The sequence below is a fragment of the Heteronotia binoei genome, chromosome 15 (assembly GCF_032191835.1).
Source record: "Heteronotia binoei isolate CCM8104 ecotype False Entrance Well chromosome 15, APGP_CSIRO_Hbin_v1, whole genome shotgun sequence".
Taxonomy (NCBI): Eukaryota; Metazoa; Chordata; class Lepidosauria; order Squamata; family Gekkonidae; genus Heteronotia; species Heteronotia binoei.
Window position 1 is genome coordinate 24,298,078 of NC_083237.1, and position 21,672 is coordinate 24,319,749.

Consider the following 21,672-nt stretch of genomic DNA (forward strand, 5'->3'; position numbering starts at 1 on the left):
CGCCTAAGCTGAACCAATCAGAAATCTCATCCCTCTCCACCTTCCAAACCAGCATCAGACCTTGATGTGGGAGACTGTCATCTTTGGTAAGGGCAGAGTTGTAAAGAAGCAAACTGGCGGCCATCTTAACTAAGGGGGGGGAGAAGCCGCTCTCCAGTAAACATGCCATGTCGTAGTATAGGAAATGACCCGTACCTACATAAGACGTACTTTGCTTAAGGGATTTTTTTTTAATTAAAAGGAAGGTTTTCTCCACAGGGATCAGGAATCATTGGCTGCGTGGGCAAGGTCAAAGCAGACAGAGATTTCATTCCCTCTCATAAGCAAACGGCGGCCATTTTTAGTGAGAGAAAAGAACGTCAGCTCTCTCTCCCTAGAAATCAAAGGGGAATTGAGGGTGAGGCAGCCCTTTTTAACTCGGGTGAACTCTCAGTGGAATGAACGAGGTAGCCATCTTAAGTGAGGGAACCTAGAAGGGGACTCTTGGCAACGGCCTCATGTTTTTGCGGCCATTTTTGATATAGTCGAAGCGTGGCGCCTCGTATATATACTAGCCATCTTTGCTATGGGAATACAGGCTCTTATTGGTTGGCTAATTGCTTCCCCCCTCAGCAACCGAGTGAGCAGACACAGGCAAATCGGGGAGCTTTTGCCGTTTGTAATCCCAAAATATCACTTGCAGTGTTGGCAGCACGCGCTAACAGAGGGTACCTGTACTTGTGTGCAATTGCTGTCCTTTAATTTCTACGGTTTTGAAACGTCTAAAGCACTGTTCGGCTTACTAACTCTCTCCCATCCTAAACAGAGTGACACTATTCTAATCCCAGTGGCTTCAAAGTTCTTCGAAACTGTCACTCCTTTTAGGATAGCAGCAGGGCTTTTTGAGCAGGAACGCAGTTCCGGATGGCTTCGTGTCAGGGGGGTGGCCTACCATGCAACTGAGTTTCTGCTGAGCCTTTTCTACAAAAAAAAGCCCTATGTGAAACAATTGTGACATCAGGGGGTGCGACCTAATATGCAAATAAGTTCCTGCTGGGGCCTTTCTACAAAAAAAGACCTGTGTGAAACAATGGTGATGCCAGGGTGTGTGACCTAATATGCAAATGACTGGGCTTTTTCTCAAAAAAAAAAAAAAAGCCCTGGATAGCACTGTCAATCTTGCTTGCAACCTGAATACAGGACAGAGACACAAAGGAAGGAGCACTTCTCTCCACAAGTCTTCATTCAGCTGAAGCAACTTTAGGTCTGCATGGCTGATAGTTCCAACTGAACTAGCCTCAAGCCCCTATCCTCTGCACACTTACTGATTTGATTTCCAGCAAGCAAACATCGCCTGGAGTCGTCATATTTGCCGTCACCTGAAGCATGTTTTCTACTGGGGGGGCGGGGGGGGGGGTCTTTTCCCATATTCTGTTGTCAAGAAGGTAATTTTAACACTTGGCGGCGGGGGGCGGGGTTGTTCTCGCATTTCGGTTTGCTGAAAGATCTTGTATCTACTATTAATCAACTTGTGCATGACCTATTTGCATCTTGAGAACAACCTGCTGAGGAATTCCATGTACGTAACTGTATCTCGCTAAGCAGAATAATTCGATTTCGGTAGATTTGGACCACACGCACTAAATAATGCACTTTCAAACTGGATTTTGCCAGTTCACACAGTAAAATCCCGTTGGAAAGTGGATTGAAAGTCATTTTTAGAGTGTCTGATCGCAGCCCTGGAATGGAGTGATTTTGTACAAGATTGAATGGCGAAGCTGACTGCCAATTTCGAAACACGTGACTTTATTTTCTAGAGACAGAAACAGACAGTCACACATATCATTTTGATAGACAGATATATTAGAACCCTAGGGCCTTTAAAAAACAACAAACAAACCGGCGTTGAAAAAGCATGCACGCCTGTCATTTGCTTCTAAAACAAAAGTCCTCAATTCCTCCATTATTTCCTATGACAAGCTGCCAGTTTTATCCCGTCAATGAAGGGGTGGGGGGAGTACCGAAAAATCCGGAAGGCCCGTCAACACACAAAGCTACTGGCGCTCCGCTACCATAGAGAGCAAAAGTCCCGCCCTTTCTTTTCCGGTCGTCGCGTTTCTTTTTTCTTCCCATAACTCCGCGCGCCCGCGGCCTTTTTCTTTCTTTCCCTTCCAGGCGCTGCGACGCCGCCATGGTGAGTCCTTGAGGGTGGTGGAGTGAGAATCGTGTGTAATCCTCCACGGGGATGTGGCAGAGACCGGGCGTGGGGCTGCGACGATACAGAGAAGGGTCTGGAGAACCCGCGGAGGCGGGAATGGGCGGTTGTGCCCTGAAACTGGGAAGGCATGAAAGGCCTGGAGAATGGGGGTTGTTACGGAAAGGCCGGTGTTTGGCCCTAGCCTCCTCGTAGGACTGGATTGGGGGTGAGCGCATCATTGGAAAGGGAGCCTCGTAAAGCAAGCTGAAGAAGGGTTCCGTTGCCCCGTTAGACACATGAGAATCTCAGCAAGATGCTAATAAACGAGAAGCATTTGGTATATCGCAGCGGTAGGTGTAATTATAAAGAGATAGATGCAGCAGGTTAATAGCCTCACCCCGTGCAAAGTTAAATGTGGTTTAAGCCCATTGAAGTCACCGGGTTTGAACTGGATTAACAATGAACTCTACACAAGGGTTGTGCTGTAAAGTTAGTTTGAGTAATGGGGCTTCTGCATATAAGAAAGGCTGCCTTGATGTAAAATGCCACTGTGGCTGGAAATATGCAAGACTGATGTCAGTAAAAATAAAGGGGGAAAGGAGGGTAGGCGAATACGTGTGAATTTGAATAGTGAGAATGTTGGGATTGTCATATCAACAAGAAAAGCATGCTAGAAGTGTGATTGTGAGGTTTGTGTGTGCTGAATAGGGTGATGAGGACAGGATAGCAGCAGAAATGTACATGCTCATTTATTTCATTTATATGGCACCATTCTCCTGAATGGGGACTCAAAGCAGCTTGCTTTGTTTTCCTTTCCTTCATTTTATCCTCATCACAACCCTGTGAGGTAGGTTAGCCTCAGTGTTTGGCCCAGCAAGCTTTCATGGTAGTATGGGAAGTTGAATGTAACCATCTCAGATCCCAATCTGACACTGAGCACATCATCACATAGGGAAAGAAAAGAGGAGGGTGTGTGTGAAGTTTGATGCATAGTGTTATTTTGGGATGCTTTTAATCAAGATCAGCTAGAAGGGGAACCCACCAGAGATAAGTGTCGTTAGAATTTGCTTACAACATGCTGTTTTAGCCTCAGAACAACCCTCATTTGTATTCTAATTGGTAATAACTCTGAGTGGCCTTCAGTTTTCTCCCATGTCGTGGGGGATATGGCCTGTTTGGGGGACTTATGTTGATGATCATTTTGTTTAGGTATCTGGTGTCTGCTTATTCACTGATTTTGGAGTGCCCAGTTGCTGAAACCTGCCATTGAAAATGCTTTTAACTACTGAATTCTGCTGAAGATCTAACGCTTAGCACCATGTTGATATTGTTATTGTTAATTTTAATAATTTGTAAATTGTTTTAACTGTGATTTTATAAGCAAATTGATGTATAATGTATTTTATGTTGTGAGCCGCCCTGAGCCTGCCCCGGCGGGGAGGGCGGGATAGAAATAAAAAGTTGTTATTATTATTATTATTATTATGCTGAGGATCTGGTTAGAATCCTATCATTTTAACCCCTTCCAATGTTGATGTGAGGCATTGTCATGCCAGCATAGTGTGGCATCACCCTGGTGTAAAGAAGCACACTTTTCCTGTATTCTTCAGGAACAGCATGTGTTACATATGGCATGTATGGCAAATGGCGTCTTTGATTTAAAGACGGATACCTTTTGAAACCCAGGATGGTTCAGACCAAGGGTACCCAACCTTTTTGGAGCGTGCAGTCCCTTTGGAATTCTGACGTGGTGTGGTGGATGTAGCCCACAAAACGGCCATCACAGATGTGGAACCAGCCACACAACAGCTGCCGTGGCTTACCTTCAGGCACGCAGTGAAGATCCTTATGGTATAGATGTTTAAGATATCCTTAAACATCTGCACAGCCAATCAGAAGCCTCAATAGACAAAAGTCCCATTCACTTTTTAAAAGCACCCTGCATGCGGCAGGAAAGGTGGGGCACCATATTGGGGATCCCTGGTTTGCTTTGTTTTCCTTTCCTTCATTTTGTCCTCATAACAGCCCTGTGAAGATAGGTGTTCAGCCCAACAAGCTTTCATGGCATCAGATAATAAAATACTCGATGTCCAGAGATGATTGGTACTTTCTCCCTTTTGGCATCAGGGAGTTGACATTCGCCACAACAAGGACCGAAAGGTTCGGCGCAAGGAGCCCAAGAGTCAAGATATTTACCTTCGTCTCCTGGTCAAGGTGAGAACTAGAGCAATCGAAGCTGTCAGGATTCAGAATTGGCCACAATTCCTGGTTGACCTCCCAAGAAAAACTTTTGCCTTCTCCCCAACTTGCTTTCAGCTGTTCTCATGTTTGGAGGAAGTCAAGCTGAGATCTGTGGGAACTCTTGAAAGAACTATGAATTTTATTGAATGGGAGGAGGGAGAGTGGGAGAAGCAGACAAAAAAAAGAGAAGAACTAGCAGATTGCATTTGGGAAGCCGTAGAAGCTGGCCTGTGGACTTATCGGGGAAGCAAAGGCAGTCTAGTAGACTTAGGGAAGGGGCTGGCCAGCAGGAGCTCCTAGGGAAACTAAAATCTTGTGCTGCCACCTCAGCTCTACAGATTTCTTGCTCGACGGACCAATGCGAAGTTCAACAAGGTGATACTCAAGCGTCTCTTCATGAGCCGCACCAACCGGCCCCCACTGGCCGTCTCCCGCTTGGTAAGTGCTGACACTGACTCTTTGTTCCCCACTCCTTGGATATTGTGAGCTCCAGGAATCAGCTGATCTAAACAATTGGTAACAGGCCCTTTCCTAATGCAAGAATAATTGGAGCCTTCTCAATGTATAGCTGAGGTGGTTTAGACCACAAAAAGGCTTTAATGGTGAAGCAGAAAGAATGGAAAAGGAGACAACCCGAGAGCAGGACAAAGAAATAGTAGCGTTCCCCTGCCCCCACCTTCTGTTTGATTGACAATATTTTCACTGGAGCACAACTGTGCAACTAATAATAATAATAATTTTTTTATTAACTAGGTAGACATCCTGCTCATATAGCAGGGGTCTGAATTTGGGGTGGGGGGAGCCCCTTTTTCTCCTACTGGGCCTGTCAAGTTGATGTACAACACCTGAGTTGGTGTAAATTAACGTAATGGCACTAACTTATAGGGATAAATGCAGTAGCGTTCCTGCTGAGCAATGCAGGTGCACTAATTGACCTACTGGGAATTATTAGGAAGGGAATTGAAAACAGATCATTCAGTATCAAAATGCCCCTGTATAAATCGATGGTGCGGTCTCATTTGGAATACTGTGTACAATTCTGGTCACCGCACATCAAAAAGGATATTATAGCATTGGAAAAAGTCCAGAAAAGGGCAACTAGAATGATTAAAGATTTGGAACACTTTCCCTATGAAGAAAGGTTAAAACGCTTGGGGCTTTTTAGCTTGGAGAAACGTCGACTGCGGGGTGACATGATAGAGGTTTACAAGATTATGCATGGGATGTATATTCTCCCTTTCTCACAATACAAGAACTTGTGGGCATTCAAAGAAATTGCTGAGTAGTCAGATTAGAACGGATAAAAGGAAGTACTTCTTCACCCAAAGGGTGATTAACATGTGGAATTCACTGCCACAGGAGGTGGTGGTGGCTACAGGCATAGCCAGCTTCAAGAGGGGATTGGATAAAAATGTGGAGCAGAGGTCCATCAGTGACTATTAGCCACAGGATATTGTTGGAATTGTCTGGGGCAGTGATGCTCTGTATTCTTGGTGCATGGGGGAGGGGGCAAAGTGGAAGGGCTTCTAGTCCCACTTGTGAACCTCCTGATGGCACTTGGGGGCTTTTTTGGCCTCTGTGTGACACAGAATGTTGGATTGGGTGGGCCATTGGCCTGATCCAACATGGCTTCTCTTATGTTCTTCTTGCTCCTCCCTCTCCAGATTCGTAAGATGAAGCTCCCAGGCCGGGACAACAAAACCGCTGTGGTGGTCGGTACGGTGACAGATGACATTCGCATCCAGGAGATTCCCAAACTGAAGGTAACCTGGCCAGCGGTGGAAGAGCTGAGGGGGAGGTTCAGTACCTTAGACTTTATAAACTACTTCTGGGATAGATACTGAAGAACATGATGTGTGTATGACTGTAGGTGAATGGCTGGCTGTGCATAGTATTCCCAGTTAGTTGGCACTGCAGATGGTTAATGCTTAAATTCATCTTCAAAAAAGGTCTGCTGCAGAGAGATTGGTGGACACTTTAATTTTACAACCAGTTTTTCCCTCCCTCTCCAAGATTTGTGCTCTCAGAGTAACCAAGGGAGCTCGGACACGTATCCTGAAAGCTGGCGGACAAATCATGACTTTCGACCAGTTAGCTATGGCTGCTCCGAAGGGCCAAGGCACTGTGCTGCTGTCTGGTGAGTTGGGAGGGAGCTGAAAACCACTGTGGGGATCTCATTGGCTTCAATCTGCTGCCATTATTGACAGAAGCATCTCTCGTCCGCTTGCAGGACCCAGAAAAGCCCGTGAAGTTTATCGGCATTTTGGCAAGGCTCCTGGCACCCCGCACAGCCATACCAAGTAAGTATTCCTTGATCACTTGGGATCCCACTTCCTCTTTCCCTATCTGCTTGCATTTACTTAAAGCCATGTCAAACTTCAAAATGACAGTATGTTTAAAATATTTTTTAAAAACTTGTCTTAGACTGTATGCATATGCACTTCTCAATTCCCATTCTCCTGTAGTAGCCTCAGTTACTGCCTTAGCCCAGGGTCTGATTGCGTCCCACCCCGCCAGGAGTCAGGTCTCACAACATCCTGGGCAGTCTGATTGGGTCACCAGTGAGCTTTCGAGTGGAGCTTAGGGGTTCCCTTGTCTGCACTGGGCATTCAAGCCACAGCACTGCCCTTCCTGCTTTGGATTCAACCAACTTTTTGACCCATTCTCTATCACGACTCTCCTCCCCACCTGCAGTTTTTGTACATGTAGGTCTCATGACCCCCGCCTAGCCTTTTAGGGAGCTCAAAAGGGGATCCCAGCTTCAGCAGAAGCATTCACTCTATGCAAAATAAAATTATGATCTCATCACATTTTATTTAGAAAAAAAATTGGTTCACAATGCCCAAGGTGGCCAGCAGCAAATATAAGATGGAAAGGGTATCATAAAAATCCATCAGTTAACTAAAACAATGCAAATTGACAAATAAAGACAAAAATTTTCTTTAAACTTGAGTTGGATTTAAACAGCATTACCCATCTGGTTTAAGGCAGGGAAGGCACACAGTACGTACGGAAAAAACCACGGTGTGGCAGCTAAGGAATGTAGAAAGTGGGTGATTCTGAATCCTGAAGCGTATATATTTCTTTTAACACTGTTCCAGAAAGGATGCTTATGTATTTTCAGTTTATTAAAAATATTTTTTTTGTTTCTGAGTGAGGGATGCACAGCTACAATTCGGAAGAGGAAATACCTAATTCTTGATATAACACAAACACTTTTGAGTTCTAACTGTATGTTGTTCCTGTACATCTGTTCTGAGAGCCAGGTTGCTGTAGTGGACTCTAATCTGGAGAACCGGGTTTGATTCCCCACTCTCCCACATGAAGCCAGCTGGGTGACCTTGGGTCAGTCAATTCTCTCAGCCCCAGGAAGGGAAGGTGATTGTAAGCCCCTCTGAAACTCCTTCAGGCAGCAAAGGACGGGTATAAAATCAACTTTTCTTCTTTTGTGTCTCTTTATTATATAAAGAGAGTGAGCTGCTTAACATTAACAGAAAGGACTAGAGCTAAAGTGGGTGGTTTGGTGTCATTTTGCGGATTAGAACTTCTCACACATCCCACCTCATGAAGAGTCTTGATTTGGCAGACTAAAATTACCGTAGCCATGGCCACCATCCACTGCTGTTGCCTGGATTTGCAAGCTGGGTTTAGGTTTTGATAACCGCTCCTGGCAAGTTTTCAGACTACAGCAGATGTTTCATTGCTGGGGATTTGGAAAAGAGGGAGGAGCAAAATCTGAACACTTGGCTCTAAGAAGTACTAAAATTCTCAGTGTCAGACTAGCAGGGAACCAAGTACTTCTGGATTCTCTTGGACGGAGGGGAGCTGCTGCACAGGTCTCTGCTTGTCTTCTCCTTCTTCCCCTCCATTCCGCAGGAGGGTCCCTCTTTGTGTCACTGACTGTTCTCATTTGTTTGTATCTCTCCAGGCCATACATTCAGTCCAAGGGCCGCAAGTTTGAACGGGCTCGAGGTCGCCGTGCCAGTCGAGGCTACAAAAACTAACCCTACTTTCCAAAGGAGTTTGGTGCATATTGTGTGACATTAAATCCCACTGTTAACACCCTGTTGTTGTGTTATTTGAGAGGAAGGTTGCGGGTCAGCAAAGTTCAGTTCCCAGGTGTTCATGTGTGAGCATTTGGTGTGAACTTGGTAGTTACTGAGAAGGCCTCTCCCACATCCACCCACTGTCTTTATCTTGCCCAAAGAGCTCTGGGCTGACAGCCAAAGGAAACATAAGGTGGGTAAGAAATCCTGAGTCAATTTTCAGTGTAGGAACTCAGAGGAGGGGCTGTGAGCAAAAACAGGGAAGGAAAGATGTTGGTACTTAAGTGGGGAAGCAAATGCTAAAGCTGGTGAAATTCACCCCAGAGAAGTCTTCCTATCTTTTGAGAGCAGTGATTGTCAGCCACAGATTTTAGAGCAGGGGTCCTCAAACTTTTTAAATAGGGGGCCAGTTCACTGTCCCTCAGACTGTTGGAGGGCCGGACTGCCGTTACTGTACAAGGCTGCGGGCCGTCAGTTCTCCGTCTTCTGCATCTCTCTCCCTTCCCCACACCACACACCCCGGCCTGGGAACTCACCTCACCTCGGTATCACCTCACACTCTGTCTCCGCCGCCTCAGCCCAGTGCCAGAAGTGTGCGTTGCTAACGCGAGTTTAGGTCGAACGTCACTTCCGGTCTGATTTTGCCATAACCCGGCGGGCCGCATAAACATCCTCAGCGGGCCGCATCTGGCCCGCGGGCCGTAGTTTGAGGACCCCTGTTTTAGAGAGTGCCAAGGGACAGACAGTGTGAAAGATGACTCTTGTATCACTGCCTGGCTGAAAAGAAGCCTGCTGTAGGGCAAAAGGAGGTGGTGAATACAGCTATTCTGAGGAAAGGAGCCAGCATTCCTGGCCTGTTTATGCTGACCCCAGTGGCTTACACAGTAAGGAGCAGAGAAGAAAGCATGGCCCCACTGGGCATCCTCAAAGGGATTTCATGAGTTTGCTGGTGAGCTGTCAGGTTCCTGTTCATATGCGTCAAGAAAAGCAGCAGCATGAGAAGGTGTCACAACAGTGAGGAGGTTCATTATGGCAGGAGGCCATCTCAGCAACACTCAGCAGAAAGCAGTTGCACATGGGAAGCAGGTCTCCTTGCCTTAGGCTAGCCCCATGGGCTCGTGCAGCAGGCAGGCGAGGTAGCAGGCAATGGTCCAGGCCCTGCCCACTTGGCCCTCCATGTTCTGGGGGTGAATGACGCGCAGGAAGCGGAAGCTGAGGGCTTTGTCTGTCAGGCTGCGGAAGCTCAGCACCTGCCTTTTGGCTGCCTCCTGCTGGGCTGACAGCTCCACGGAGCCTGCCTGCAGGAACACGGGCAGCGATGCCAGCTCCTCCTCAGCTCCTGAACCGAAGGTCAGATAGCTGTTAGGTGCAGCCACAGCATAGCCAGGGATTGAGTAGCGGCTCCTGGGACCCCAGTGGGTATCTCCTTTCCTCCTCGTCCTTCCCTGGGCCTCAAACAAAAGTTGGGTACAATCCAGGGCCACCAAGGGCACATCCCGATGGCAGATCGGCCTCTGGGGCTTGAAGGCCTCTACGTAGCGATGGCTACAAGCCACTGGAATCTGCAGGTGGGAAGAAAACATTCATTGGTCATAAATCAGCAGTCCGGTGCAGGGGTGGCCAAACTTGCTTAACATAACAGCCACACAGAATAAACATCAAATGTTTGAGAGAAGGAAGGAAAACATTGGGGGGAGGGAACAGTGGAAAGAGAGCAACTTCAATGCATTCTCCAAGTTGCCAGCCAATGTGGGGGCTTTGAGAGTCACGCAATATGTGTGAAAGCGCCACGTGGCTCCCAAGCCACAGTTTGGCCACCCCTGGTCTGGTGGCTAAAAGCTGAGTGGTCTGTGGAGTTTGGCACTGGGGAAAGGGATATAAAAGCTCATCTCGGTTTTGTTTCAACTTGGGGAAAGACCATAAGCCTGCATGTAGAAAGGCAGCGTGACAAAGAGTTGTCATGATGATGGATCTGGGAGACCCTAGTTTGAATCCTCTGGCTTGAAAGCTCACTGACCTTGGGCCAGTGGTACATTTAGACTAACCTACCTAACGGGGCAGTTGTGAGGATAAAATGGAGGAAAGGGGACAGGACATAACGAAATGTCATTTCTAACTACACATTTGGAACTGGGAAGGACTACAGAGGTGCCAGATCTGACATATTACTTTGCCAGGCTGGGCCATGTCCACCATAAAATGTAATGCCAGGTAAATGACAGGCAAACGCAGTTAACGGTATTATTTTTTACTCAAAATACAAACAAAAGTAATTGATTCCTAGGAGTGAAAGCAATTGTTTTACTGGGGAATCCTCAAAAGCCTCCATAAATGTATTTAACTATATGCAAGACTAGGTTTTTCCCCCCAAGGGGAGATACCATACCTATCCATTTCATTTTTTGACAGCTCTGACCACACACACACACACAGTGTGCACCCCCCTCCCCAAGTAGCCTCCTGCCTTCCCTCCCTTTCGCCAGTCACCCACTGATAAAAAAAGCCCTGGATGGGCCAGTTCCTCCCCAGGCCACATGTTTGACACCCCTGGACTAGAGTCGAGTTCAGCCTTGCAAGGACTGCAACAGACTCCAATGCTGTCCTCGGCAGACAAATTCCATGTGTGTAATCTAGTGCACTTCTGCACCTGAACTAACAGGAGGCAGTGCATAGTATGAGTTGCAAATTGTTGGTCAGTAACTACCATTTGCTAACCAGCTGCTCAGTCCCAGGAGCAGAGAGGAGTAAGACCTAGCATGGTGTAGTAGTTTGTCTAGGATCTGGAAGATCCAGGTTCAAGTCCCCACTCTGCCATGGAAGCTTGCTGGGCTAATTTCACCAACTTAGCCTAACCTGCTTCACAAGGTTGTGAGGATAAAAATGAAAGAAAGAAGAACATTGTGAGCAATTTTGAGCTAACCACTTGGGAGGAAAGGGGGGGTTTAAATAAAGTAAATAAAATCTAGCGCCTCCCCCACCTTTCCTGTTTCTTGACCAAGTTTTTTGGGGTGAGCCCATTAACCCAATGACCTCTTTGATTGTAAAGGGGAGAGAAGACACACACACACACACCACGTGCTCAGTCCACTCACCTGCTTCAGCTTCCGCTCCATGAATTCTGTCCAGCTGAGCCAGTAGCGGGAGGCTGTGGACTCAGAGATGTGGAATCGGAAGGCCAGGTCTTGGAGGAGCAGCCCCAGCCGCAGCCGGACGAGTACCAGAAAGACCTGGTTGTCGGGACTGAGGGCGCTGTGACACCTGTGCTCCGGACTCTCCTCCTGCCTTTGTTCGTTGCCATCCAGGAGGAAGTCCAGGAAGGCCGCGAAGCGTGAGTATTTGTCGAAGCCTGTATAGAACCTCAGCCACTTGCTGTTCCCCTTCACCGTCTCCAGGGAAAAGGCCCCATGGTAGGCCTGAGCTTCCTGCTGCCCTCGCAGCTGCCTGCTCAGGGAGAGGACTGTGGCACCACTGGCGTCCAACTCCTTGCGGAAGCGTTGCATTGTGGACTCCAACTGGTCCCGCTCACAGCGCAGGTTCCTGTTCTCTGCTTCAAGTTGGGAGACGCGCTCTCCAAGCTTGGAAAGAAGGGTCCAGTTCTCCTCAGCTGCCTTCTTCTGTGTGGGTGGTGGGTGGGGGGGAACAATGCAAGGCAATTATTCTCCCCTCAGATATTCCGCTCCATGCCTCTCAGCATCCTCTATTCAAGCCCCTTTCTCTCCCCACCTGTAGTGCTTGGCACTCTTTCCGGCTGGCTTCTAGCTCCCCCTCCAGGCTATGGAGGAGCTCGCTCTGGTGATGCACCGTCTCTTTGGATCGGATCACAATCCTCTTCAAGGAGGCCGCTTCCTCAGGCACACAGTAGGCATTGTGGTCATGTAACGCCGCCAACAGAGAGCTGCCCTCGCCGGGTGACTGGCTGGGATTTCCTGCTGCCAGGACAAGGTCAGAGGGGGTGTCTGCTTGAGAAGAGATGGGGTTAGGAGCACTTCACAGCAGTGCTCGTTGTCTGGGTTTCATTTATAGAATTATAGAGTTGGAAGGGACCTCCACGGTCATCTAGTCCAATCCCTGCACAATGCAGGAACATCATAAATACTGCCCCCCCCACACACACATACATCACCAGTGACCTCAGAAGATGGCAAAAACCTCCAGGATCCCTGGCCAATCTGGCCTGAAGAAAATAGTTGCCTGATCCTGAAGTGGCAATCAGCATTTCCCTGAGCGTGTAAGGAAGGGCTACAAGAACTAAACACTGATGCAACCCTTCCTGCCCTCTCTCTCATGATCTGCCTAAGTTCACAGAATCAGCATTGCTGTCAGATAGACATCTAGCCTCTGTTTAAAAACCTCCAAGGAAGGAGAGCCCACGGCCTCCTGAGGAAGCCTGTTCCATTGAAGAACCGCTCTGTCAGGAAGTTCTTCCTAATGTTATGAGCCTGCAGTGCAGCTCCATCTCTAAGGTATACCTATAGGGGATGGTGGAGGGGGGGAGACTGTGGCTTAGCAGCAGAACATCTGCTTTGCAGGCAGAAGTCCCTGCTTCAATTTCCAACATCTCAAGTCACTGGTGACAGGAAAAGCCAGTGTGGTGATGTGGTAGAGTGCTGGATCCAGGAGGCCCAGGTTCAATGAAATGTGCTGGGTGACTGGGACAGTCACATATTCTCAGCCCATCCCCACAGGATGTTATAGGGATAGCATGGGGGAGAAGAACAATTGTAAGCTGCTTTTGCATCTGCACTGGGAGAAAGGCAGGGTATAAATGTATACACCTGAGTACCATGTCCAGTCTCAGTAGACAATACCGGCTTTGATAGACCAAGGACCTGAGTCAGTATATAGCAGCTCCATGCGCATAAATCAAGCTAGTTTATCTGGCACAGCTTCTTTAAAACAAAACAAAACTTCACTGAAGGAGCCAAGCTTAAAGCTGTGCCATCTCTAGCTGTAGTATAGGGTGGACGGGGAGACACGGAGTCTGGAAAACCCATTAATGAATGTGCCTTAACTAATCAGATTCCATTCAGTTAGTGCTGGTGTTTACCAACACTACCAATTTGTGTAAATTTAAAACTGAAGCTATGCTGCAAGAGAATGAGAGGGCTTGTGTGAATAGGAGTCATTCCTCCTTAAATGACCAACACATTCATTCTTTTTCTACAAGAGTATTTGATCTGGGCATATCTCCTGAGTGAAAGGAAGCCTAGCTCAGAGCAGTGACTCACACAGAGATGCAACAGGCTGCCTCCTAATCCTGCTGTTCCTTCGAAGCAAGAGAGATCGAATGTTCCAATCACCCTTGATGCAGATACCACCAGGTGGCAGGCTCTGCAGTGGCTATGTAGGCTGGGCCCTGATTATTTCTGCGGCATCCAAGATAACAAATGTGTCTAATGAAGCAAGCTGTGGCTGGTGAAAACTTATGACACAAGAGGAGAAATAGTCTACACTACAGAGCTGCTCTGTTAATTGCTTCATTTATTTCTTACGGCATGCAGTTTGCAGGGTTGCCAGGTCAGACTCAGGAAATATCTGGGGACTTTGTGGGTGGAGCCAGGTACAAGGCTGTGGCAAGCACAATTCAACTCCAAAGGGAGTTCTGGCCATCACATTTAAAGGGACGGCACTCATTTTAAATGCCTTTCTTTCATTGGAAATAATGGAGAATGGGGGCACCTTCTTTTGGGGCTCATAGAACTAGATCCCCAAGTCCAGTCTTTTTGAAACTGGGGAGGTGGGGATTTGAGGAGAAGCACCAGACGCTGAAATTTTGGTGCTTCTGCCTCAAAAAACAGCCCCCTAGATACCCACAGATCGATTCTCCAGTATACCGTATGGAGACCAGCCTCCATAGGGTATAATGGAGTGCCCAGCGGACATTCAACAACCCACCCCCACTTTCTGCCAACCCTGAAGCGGAGGGGGGCTCCCAACCAGGAGACCCCTGCCCCCAGCTGGGGATTGGCATCCCAAGTTGGGGGTTGCAACAATAAGCTCTAGATCCTCCCCTCCCTCTCCCAGAGATCGGAAGGAGTCCCTGTTCCCCAGATCTCCAACCTCCCCCCCCCTTCCGGGAGGGCTGCGGCACCCCCAGACCCTTCCTTCCCAGAGAAGCCGGTGAGTCCGAGGGGAGCTTCTACCAGGGGCTTCGTGGGCCAGCTGCAAGCACCGTCTCCTCTGCTCCTTCCTGCCGCTGTTCGGAGCCGGATTGGTGGGCACCTCCAACTGTGGCCCGCAGTGGGCAGCAGAACCCCGCTCCGCTTCATGGGATCCCTGGCGGGAGAATAACAGAATAGGGAGCACGATCCGAGTGGGCAGCCACGTTGGGCTGAAGCGGTAGAACAAAGTAGGAGTCGAGTGGTACCTTTAAACCCAACAATGTTGCAGCATCGTACGGGGGGTAGGAGGGGAGACACACACATACCCCCCCCCCCCCCACGAAAAAGGTTCAGCTCAAAACTGGTATTCAGTTAGGGCCCTTTTGTGTATCTGAGTGGTGACGTCTCAAAACCAAACACAACAACAAAACTTTTTTAAAAGTCCATTTTTGAAACTCATTGACCCATCCCGGCGCTTCAAGAGTGTCGGGCTGGGAGCCTAGAGGAGCAGGTTTGAGCCTACCGCGCAGGGTGGTTGTGACTCCAGGATAAAATGAGTCGTCAGCTCCGTGGAGGAAGAATGGGATAAATTGTTGGCATTAAAATGAAATTGCTTTATGTGTTTTTAAAGCTGGGCTCCTGGAATTAGAAACCAAGAATACTGATCCAAAGCGGCTCCCCACCCCCTATAGGCGCCGATTAAACTGCAGTAGCATAAGGAGATGCAAACGTGCAGTGTTATTGTCGTCTGAATAGGAGGGTAAAGGGTGAGGCAGAGAGACGGGGTTTGATATGCGCTTCTGTTGTTCTTTACCTGGCAGGAAGCACGGCTCATTTCCATCGCTTCTGCAACCTCGTTCCCGTCTCAAAATGGCGGCTGCGATGAACTTGCCCTATCTCTGGAAAGGGGAGTTCGGCGCAGATTTGGTTCCCTCAACAAAGATGGCGGTATTATCTTTGAGAGATGTTAAAAGGAAACAATATCAAATTTCGCCAGTACTTGGGTCCCGGTTGCTACATCTTCACACAGTAATATTCAGGCGGAGCGGAGGGGAGCTACAAAACAGTAACTGGTCTTTTTAGCAGCGGCAGAAAGAAGCATCTTTCTCAGTTTTCACCCCATCGATGCCGAGATAGTGGTTCATGACCCATCACTGGCAAATTTCTGATGGAGAAGAAAACAAAAAACATATAATACTTTGTATTAGGGCCAACCAGTTTGACGCAAAGCGTTGTGTCCCTTTGGTTGGTCAGGGGGTGTGGGGGGGAGGGTTTTGTTTCTAACTTTTTACATTTCTGATGCTCATGAACAACCTAAGGGCCTGCTGGTTGGTGGGGTTTCTTACAGAGCAGTTTCTGTACCCAAAGTAGGGTTGCCAAGTCCAGTTTAAGAAATATCTGGGGACTTTGGGGGTGGAGCCAGGATCAAGGCTATGACAAGCATAATTGAACTTCAAAGAGAGTTCTGGCCATCACATTTAAAGGGACGGCACACCTTTTCAATGCCTTCCTTCCATAGGAAATAATGAAGGATAGGGGCACCTTCTTTTGGGGTTCATAGAATTGGACCCCCTAGTCCAATCGGTTTGAAACTTGGGGGATATTTTGGGGAGAGGCGCTAGATGCTGTACTGAAAAACTGGTGACTCTACCTCAAAAAACAACCGCCCCCCCAAGCCCCAGATACCTGCGGATCAATTCTCCATTATTTTCTATGAGAATAAATCTCTTTAGGGAATAATAGAGTTCCCAGCAGACATTTCCCTCCCCTCCCCCCCCCCCCCCGCTTTCTGATGACCCTGAAGCGGGGGGAGGTTCTCCAAACCGGGGGATCCCCTGCCCCGCCTGGGGATTGGCAACCCTAACCCAAAGCTTAACATGATACAGACAGAGGCGACCTGGATTCAAATCCTTGTTGAACTGCTCTCTCTTGGTGACCTTAACACATTTGTTATCATCCAGTCCCGGCTTATCTCGCAAGGGTGTTGTGTGGGGAAGTGGTGTCATACACAATTGCCCAGAGGAAATTAATCACTCCTGTGCCTTTAAGCAACCCCTGACCTGGATCTTGCCAGATTTCAAAAGCTATGCCCTGGCTAGTATTTAGATAGGAAGCCAAAAAATACCAGGGTCACTCTGCCAGGGCCGGCTCTGCTACTAGGCAAGCTAGGTGATTGCCTAGGGCACTGGCCTTCTGGGGACACCAAATTGGTTGCCCCCATGTGACTTGGTGGCATTAATTGGGGGGGGGGTGTGCTAGAAGTTAGCCTTGCCTAGGGTGCCGGACAGTCTAGGGCCAGCCCTGCGCTCCTCAGAGGCAGTCAATGGCAATTTTAACATTGAAAAGCTTATGGGGTTGCTATAAGCCGGATGTTACTTGACAGCAAACAAAAAAAATGGGGGGGGGGAGGTTAACCAAGGTACTTTGTCTGAGAGAGATTCTTGTTTTTTTCAGACCACTCATTTCCCCCACGCACAGAGACTCACAAAGATAAAGCACAGAGAGACTGAGAAGTCGCAAAATGACTTTCCTTAAATATATGATTGTGGGGGAGGCTGCCATTCCCCCTTTTTTCTTCCCTGTTCTTGTTTCTTTAGCTGGTTAAATTTTCTCCACTGATGCTTATCTCCTTGACAGAAAAAAAGTTTGCCCTCATTTCTGCACAGCTGGCTGACATGAAAAGCACAGGAGCAAAGCCAGTAAAAAATAAATAAGTGGCAACCCAGTATGATAACGGTACAAATGAATAGTTTTGGTCTCTTGCTCCCCTTTGGTGGAATTAACTTAATTCTTTGCCAGCGAGAGTGAAAAATAAAGCTCGTGAGCTGGTTCTGAAGGGTCTGTTCTACTAATGACCCAAGAAAGCTATTTTGCACCCAAAGCAGGTTCTACTACAAGGCAGAACCTTGGGGAGTATTTGGCAGCATTTTGGAGTTTTGGGGACTTTGGAGTTTACTTCCAGTGACTTTAAGGCAACAGGGTTTTTGCAAAAAGACAGTAATGGACTGCAGGCCATTGATAGAACAGAAAGGCCTTCTGAGCACAAGCACTCACACATACTTACTCACAGCAGAGAGAGAAACAAAATGAAGGGCGGAGTATAAATCCAATCTCCTCCTCCTCCTCCTCCTCCTCCTCTTCTTCTCCTTCTCCTCTTGAAATCCTGCCATGTCTGTGCTTAATTCCACCTTTACTTCCCTTATTGATGAGTTTTCTCTAGCTACTGTGAGCTGCATCAGAGTTAGTCTTTAGGTCTTATCAAAGTATACCTGTACCACTTATTGCAACCTTACCTGTCTTTTGGGATATTCTGTATCCATTACAGCGATGACTGTAACCCACTAATATTCTTTCTGTAGCTCTATTGCCCAGCTTTGAGAATGTAGTGCTGGAAATGAAGGTACAGGTTTTGCATCCAAACACTGCAATGTGATTAACACTTTGGGTTGCCAAGTCCACTTCAAGAAATATCAGGGGACTTTGGGGGTGGAGCCAGGAAACTTTGGGAGTGAAGCCAAGAGACATTGGGGGTGGAGCCAAGAACACCTTGTGACAAGCATAACTGAACTCCAGAGGGAGTTCTGGCCATCACATTTAAAGGGAGAGCATACCTTTTAAATGCCTCCCCTCCTTTGGAAATAATGAAGGATAGGGGCACCTTTGGGGGCTCTTTTTGAAACCTGGCGGGTATTTTGAGGCGAGGCACCAGATGCTATGCTGAAAATTTGGTGTCTCTACCTCAAAAAATAGCCTCCTCAGAACCCTAGACACACACAGATCAATTCTCCATTATTCCCTATGGAAATCTGTCTCCATTGTGCCCAGCAGACATTTCCTTCCCCCTCCTTGCTTTCTGATGACCCTGAAGCGGGGGGAGGGCCTCCAAACCGGGGGATCCCCTGCCCCCACCTGGGGATTGGCAACCCTATTGACACTTGGCTTTGATCCATGCCATAATCCATATGATGTCAATTGCTTGTGATGGTAATCTATTTTATAGACATGTTGCCATCATAATTGCTTTGGCACAGTACTTATTTGGCAATCCAGCATCCAGAAGCATACATCTGGCCATTGGAGCTAAGGTGTGGTTCTTCGTTTCCGCTGTTCCATTTTGTTCAGGTGTGTATGGCACAGTTTCCTGGTACTCTTTACTCTGTTCTTTTACTAGGGCTGCCAAGCTCTGCTTGGGAGGTCCCCAACCCACTGGCCCACATTGGGCCGGCAGGGGGATCCCCTCCCGATGTCACTGGCATGATGACATCACTCACAAGTGACATCATCGTGATGTCGCATGTCAGACGCTCTAGGAGCTTCCAGGAAAACTATGATTTTCCCGGCTGCTCTAGCATTTTTTTAAAATCAAATTTATATCCCGCCTTCCCCTGGTGGGCTTAGGGCGGCTATAGTTTCCCTCCTAAATTGCTAGAGCATCTAGGAAAAACATAGAGTTTTCTTGGAAGATCCTAGAGTGGCCTGCACACGATGTCGCCAGCGTGATGACATCGCTTGAGAGTGATGTCATTGCACCCCACGCGCTATGCGCACATGGAAAAGTCCCCTGCCAGAGGCCACGGGGAACTCAGCCACCCCATCTTTTAGGTACTACTCCACTTTTTAATATGTATATTCCACCCCCGTCCCTCCAATTGTCTGTGCTGAGTGTTTGTGGCTTCCTTTGGAACTGATTGCTGTCTGATGCCACAAACTCTTGGAGTTTTCCAAGCATTTCACTTTTTTGTTTCAGAAGATACACGACATTGTACTTGGAATAGAGGTTAGGTGGGTAGCCGTGTTAGTCTGAAGCAGCAGAACAAAGTTTGAGTCCAGTAAACATACCTTGAATAAAACTTCATTGGTCTTAAAGGTGCCACTGGACTCAAACTTTGTACCTGGAATAGTCACTGATGAAAGTCATCAGGTAATTGTTTCCTCCTGCTGGAACAGTTTTCATGGGTCTGCAGATGTTACTATGGGGGCGTGTAGGTTTGCTTTCACTGCCTTTAGGAAGTGAGGCACGTGTGTGCTTTTATGCAGCACATACACTTCATATATATTTCATATGACATCATCTTCACGTCCTGGGTTAAACCTCAGTTTTCAAGCTCTTTTATGGATTGTGGGTGTCTGTGTTCTAAACGTCTGTGCCACAGGTTGACACAGTTGCCATGAAAAACTTGTGTAGTGATTCTAGCTTCCTCAGTAGGGTGAGTTTATACAGATGCTCCTTCATGATTCTTCTAACCTCTTTCCTCTTCTTAATCTCCCATTGGCTTCTTTGAAATTTCATAGTAAGACCATTACTGGTGAGGCGCTTCACAGACAGAAGGCTTCTCTCCACACCCAATTCCTTCTGCAGTGATGCATTTTGCATCTGCAAGGGAGATCTTCTCCTTTGAGCTGAGATCAAGCTCTGTGAAGAATTCCTGATTGCTTGTCGTGTCTTGTGGCTAGTGGTGCCTGAATCGATGCGTTATTCTGCATACTATTTAGACACCCATCTCGTTCTTCATCTACAGATTCACTTGCAGCTTTCTTAGTCTTTTCTTCGGGTGATTCTGTGACTTGTTTTCTCTGTTTAGCTCTCCAGATAGAACAATTCTTTTTCAGATGTCTGCCCTTTTTGCAGCAGTAACATACCCTGGTTTCTTTCATCTGCTTTATTGCCTCATTAACCTTGGGAGCTGTCTCTGGTTTTTCAGCATCTTCATCTGCTTGTAGTTCTTTCCTGCAATTATACTTATCCATTAATTTGCCCTTAACATATAAAAGTATTAGATCTGCTTCTGGTCTAGTCTCAAAGGCATTGATGAGTGGACCACAGGACTCTAGAAGACTCCACAGGAATAATGCCGCTTAACTGATTGTCTTTCATTTCATCTCCAAGCCCACAATGCTGTTCCACAATTTATCTGTTATATAATGAAAACACTGTACTCAATAACACAAACACATGAAAAATACTGAAAAATACTCAAACAAGCCTGAAATTGTATTGGAACTTGGTGGTTTGTTTTTTGTTATTCAGATTAATGTAATTATTGGCAACAGTGTGCATGTTATAACGTTTTGACTTTTTCCTGCAAGCATTACTAGCGTATGAGTATTTTTCATTTTTTTTTGTATTATTATGAACTTGGGGATTCTCTGGAATTACAGCTCATCTTCAGATTACAGAGATCAGTTTCCCTGGAGAAAACTTATGCTTTGGACCAGAGGTCCCCAACCACCAGGCTGTGGACTGGTACCGGTCCGTGACCTGATAGCAACCGGGCCACACCTCCCCTTTTGTCTGCCTGGGACCCAGGTGAATGAAAAAGGTGGTGCGGCCTCACACCGAAGCTGCCTCCTCTTGCAGGGGAGCCAGCCTCAGAGCAAGGCCACACCGCCTGTTTTGTCTGCCCGACTCCAGGCTGATGGAAGGGGCAATGTGGCAGTGACCTTTCCCTATCCCTCATTTAAAGATCTGCAGGGGTCTTTAAATGGGAGGGGAGGCAGATCGGCTGCTTCTGCCCCTTGCCACCTAGCGGGGTGGTGGCAGAAGCAGCCCCAGGCTCTTCCCCTCCCCATTTACAGACCCTCATGGGGGGACATCCCAGCAGTGCCCCCCAGTTCCTGGAAAAGTTGTTCTCCAGGAAACCAATCCCTGGTGCCAAAAAGGCTGGGAACTGCTACTTTGGAGGGTTGACTTTATGACATTGTTTCCCACTGAGGTCCCTGTCCTCAGGCTCCACCCCCAAATCTTTGGGAGTTTCCCAGCATGGATCTGGCAGCTCCACCCTTCATCCCTTGCTGGTGCCCAGGAGGGATCTGGCAACCCTATCTGTGAGTCCCAACATGGAGTTATTTTCATTCTCTTCTCCTTTCAACCTTGAGCACCCCTTCCTTCTGTATTTCCTAACCCTCTGTTGGAGTATCATTCACCCCACTGCCTAACGATCTCTGTACTTGAGCTTCTAGAGCAGGGGTGGCCAAACTTGCTTAGCATAAGAGTCACATAGAATAAACATCAGATGTTTGACAGCCACAACACATGAACGCAAGATGTTTGAGAGCCGCAAGTCATGAGCGTCAGATAAGGAAGGAAGGAAGGAAGGAAGGAAGGAAG

General features: G+C 47.6%; 2 protein-coding genes across 2 annotated transcripts; one reads left to right on the top strand and one right to left on the bottom strand.

Moving 5' to 3' along the window:
* Positions 1 to 1,986: 1,986 nt before the first annotated feature.
* RPL18 (ribosomal protein L18) lies at positions 1,987 to 8,479 on the top strand. The gene is made up of 7 exons (XM_060256716.1): positions 1,987 to 2,173; positions 4,304 to 4,390; positions 4,748 to 4,855; positions 6,082 to 6,180; positions 6,431 to 6,554; positions 6,648 to 6,717; positions 8,346 to 8,479. Exons 1-7 carry the CDS (start codon positions 2,171 to 2,173, stop codon positions 8,419 to 8,421), a joined length of 567 nt encoding a protein of 188 aa, XP_060112699.1. The 5' UTR covers positions 1,987 to 2,170; the 3' UTR covers positions 8,422 to 8,479.
* On the bottom strand, positions 7,212 to 18,002 carry LOC132584791 (uncharacterized). The gene is made up of 6 exons (XM_060256715.1): positions 17,858 to 18,002; positions 15,379 to 15,729; positions 14,607 to 14,739; positions 12,187 to 12,422; positions 11,556 to 12,077; positions 7,212 to 10,025 (listed from the first exon to the last, which is right to left on the bottom strand). The coding sequence occupies exons 2-6, from the start codon at positions 15,403 to 15,405 to the stop codon at positions 9,561 to 9,563; spliced, it is 1,383 nt and encodes a 460-aa protein (XP_060112698.1). The 5' UTR covers positions 15,406 to 15,729; positions 17,858 to 18,002; the 3' UTR covers positions 7,212 to 9,560.
* Positions 18,003 to 21,672: the final 3,670 nt, after the last annotated feature.

Bases quoted from the DNA above. Each gene is read 5' to 3' on its own strand.
- LOC132584791 (XM_060256715.1), bottom strand. From the start codon at position 15,405: ATGGAAATGAGCCGTGCTTCCTGCCAG. The intron at 14,740-15,378 runs GTAAAGAACAAC...TTCTCCCGCCAG, and splicing joins TGAGCCGTGCTTCCTGCCAG to GGATCCCATGAAGCGGAGCG. The intron at 10,026-11,555 runs GTGAGTGGACTG...TCCCACCTGCAG, and splicing joins TGGAGCGGAAGCTGAAGCAG to ATTCCAGTGGCTTGTAGCCA.
- RPL18 (XM_060256716.1), top strand. The intron at 4,391-4,747 runs GTGAGAACTAGA...CTGCCACCTCAG, and splicing joins ACCTTCGTCTCCTGGTCAAG to CTCTACAGATTTCTTGCTCG. The intron at 4,856-6,081 runs GTAAGTGCTGAC...CTCCCTCTCCAG, and splicing joins CACTGGCCGTCTCCCGCTTG to ATTCGTAAGATGAAGCTCCC.